We start from the raw sequence: 2,901 nt of genomic DNA on the forward strand, positions 1-2,901 counted from the left end.
GCACCCCCCGGCCTCGCTTATTTATTGCCAATAAAGGGAAAACGCCCCCCCCCCCCCCCCCCCCGCCACCTGCGTCTCCCCCCCCTTTTTTTTTGGGGGGTGGGGGCGGGGCCTGGGGGGGGGTGGGGGAGGGGAGGCCACGCCCGGGGGGGAGGGGCCGGCCACGCCCTCGGGCAAAGACACACCCCCCCCACCCCCCCCCCGACCCCCCCCATTCGGGGCTCATTCGCCCCCCAACTCCCGGCTCCGCAGGTCAGTGGGACCCACAACCTCCCCCCCCACCTCCCTCCCTTCCCCCCCCCCCCCCCCCAGCCCCACACTTGGGGGTCACGGTGGGGGGTGACGTGGCCGACGGCGGCCGGACTTTGGACTGTGGGGGGAGGGGAGGGTGGCGGCCGGGAGCCAGGGGTCCAGGAGGGGGGAGGGGGGTGTCTATGGGGCAGGAGAGGGGGTGGGGGGGAGGTTGTGGGGCAGGACCCACATATGGGGGGTGTCTATGGGGCGGGAGCCACACATAAGGGGTGTCTATGGGGCGGGATCCACATATGGGGGGGGTTTCCGTGGGGCAGGACCCACATACGGGGGGTGTCTATGGGGCAGGAGCCACATATGGGGGGTGTCTATGGGGCAGGAGCCACACATGGAGGAGGGGGGGGTCCATGGGGCAAGAGCCATTCTTGGATGTGGCTGTGGGGGGGGCATCTATGGGGCTGGACCCACAAATGGGGGGGCATCCGTGGGGCAGGACCCACACAATAAGGGGTGTCTATGGGGCAGGAACCACACGTAGCAGGAGGATCTATGGGGTGGGATCCACAGATGGGGGCGTCTATGGGGCAGGAACCATTCCCGGGTGAGGCTGTGGGGGGGGAGGGGGGGGGTCTATGGGGCAGGACCCACACGTGGGGGGTGTCTATGGGGCAGGACCCACACATGGGAAGCATCCGTGGGGCAGGACCCACAGATGGAGGCGGGGGGGGGGACATGACCCATTGCTCGGGTATGTCCATGGGGGGGGGGGGGAAGACCCACACGTGTGGGGTGTCTGTGGGGCAGGACCCACCGCTGGGCGTGGCCAAGGGGGTGTTGGGGGGGGGCAGGACCCACACGTGGGGGGCGGGACCCCAGCTGGGGACCCCCCCCAGGCACCGGCGCCGCTCTGGGCCCTCGTCGCTGGTACTCGCTGGTCCCTCTGCAGCGCTGGGGCCGCTCTGGACCCCCATCGCCCGGATCTCTATGGTCCCGCTGCCCCTCTGGCCCCTCTTCCCTGACACTCTATGGTCCTGGTGCCGCTCTGGCCCCTCTTCCCTGACACTCTGTGGTTCCCCAGGGCACTGGTGCCGCTCTGGCCCCTCTTCCCCAACGCTCTATGGTCCTGGTGCCGCTCTGGCCCCTCTTCCCCGACACTCTATGGTCCTGGTGCCGCTCTGGCCCCTCTTCCCCAACACTCTATGGTCCTGGTGCCGCTCTGGCCCCTCTTCCCTGACACTCTATGGTCCTGGTGCCGCTCTGGCCCCTCTTCCCTGACACTCTATGGTCATGGTGCCACTCTGGCCCCTCTTCCCCAACACTCTATGGTCCTGGTGCCCCTCTGGCCCCTCTTCCCCAACGCTCTATGGTCCTGGTGCCGCTCTGGCCCCTCTTCCCCAACGCTCTATGGTCCTGGTGCCCCTCTGGCCCCTCTTCCCCAACGCTCTATGGTCCTGGTGCCCCTCTGGCCCCTCTTCCCCAACGCTCTATGGTCCTGGTGCCGCTCTGGCCCCTCTGCCCACGTCTCTACGGTCCCCGCAGGCCCCATGGCTGCCTCCGCCCCCGACCTCTCGTCCCTGCTGCCGCCCTACAAGCTGCGAGCCCTGGCCCGGGCTTGGTTGGAGGAAGACGCCCCCAGCCCGGACCCGGCCTCCTCGGTGGTGGGTCTGGCCCCACGGCGCGCCGAGCTGCTCTGCAAATCGGAAGGGGTGCTGGCGGGCTGCCCCTTCGCCGAGGCGGCCTGGGGGGAGGCCGGGTGCCGGGTGAGCTGGCGGGTGGCCGAGGGCTCCCCGTTGCCCCCCGGGAGGACGGTGGTGGCCGAGGTGGAAGGTCCCGGCGCCGGGTTGCTGTTGGCCGAGCGGGTGGCCCTCAACTGCCTGGGGCGCTGCAGCGGGGTGGCCACGGCGGCCGCCCGGGCGGTGGCGGTGGCCCGAGGGGCCGGTTGGACGGGGACGGTGGCCGGGACCCGCAAGACCACGCCCGGCTTCCGATTGGCTGAGAAATACGCCCTGGCGGTGGGCGGGGCCGACCCCCACCGCCACGGTCTGGGGGGGCTCCTAATGCTGAAGGACAATCACCTGCTGGCTGCCCGCGCCCCGCTGGAGCAGGTTGGGGGGCGGCGGGGGGGGGGGCACCCCTAAATTGGGGGGTCAGTGGGGGGGGGACCCCAATTTGGGGGGTCAATGGGTGGGGGGACCCCAATTTGGGGGGAAAATGGGGGGGGACCCTGTTTGGGGGGCAATTGGTGGTGGGTGTTGGGGGAGGGACCCCAATTTGGGGGGGTCAAGGGGGTGGGGAGACCCCAATTCGGGGGAAAATGGCAGGGGGGACCCTGTTTGGGGGGTCAATGGGGGGGGTCAATGGGGGGACCCCATTTGGGGGGGTGTCAAGGGGGTGGGGGGACCCCAATTTGGGGGCAAAAAGGGGGGGGGACCCTGTTTGGGGGGCAATTGGTGGTGGGTGACTGGGGGGGACCCCACTTGGGGGGGTCAAGGGGGTGGGGGGACCCCAATTTGGGGGGAAAATGGCAGGGGGGAACCCCGTTTGGGGGGGGGTCAATGGGGGGGGGTCAATGGGGGGGGGGTCAATGGGGGGACCCCATTTGGGGGGGAAAATGGGGGGGGAACCCTGTTTGGGGGGCAATTGGTGGTG

General features: G+C 69.9%; 1 protein-coding gene across 1 annotated transcript; it reads left to right on the forward strand.

Moving 5' to 3' along the window:
• Positions 1–208: 208 nt before the first annotated feature.
• QPRT (quinolinate phosphoribosyltransferase) lies at positions 209–2,357 on the forward strand (the record flags this gene model as incomplete). The annotated part of the gene is made up of 2 exons (XM_074571951.1): positions 209–252; positions 1,792–2,357. A coding segment is annotated over exon 2 (561 nt), but the record flags the coding sequence as incomplete, so codon positions are not given.
• Between the last annotated feature and the right edge of the window lie 544 nt (positions 2,358–2,901).

This window comes from Larus michahellis, unplaced genomic scaffold (assembly GCF_964199755.1).
Source record: "Larus michahellis unplaced genomic scaffold, bLarMic1.1 SCAFFOLD_488, whole genome shotgun sequence".
Taxonomy (NCBI): Eukaryota; Metazoa; Chordata; class Aves; order Charadriiformes; family Laridae; genus Larus; species Larus michahellis.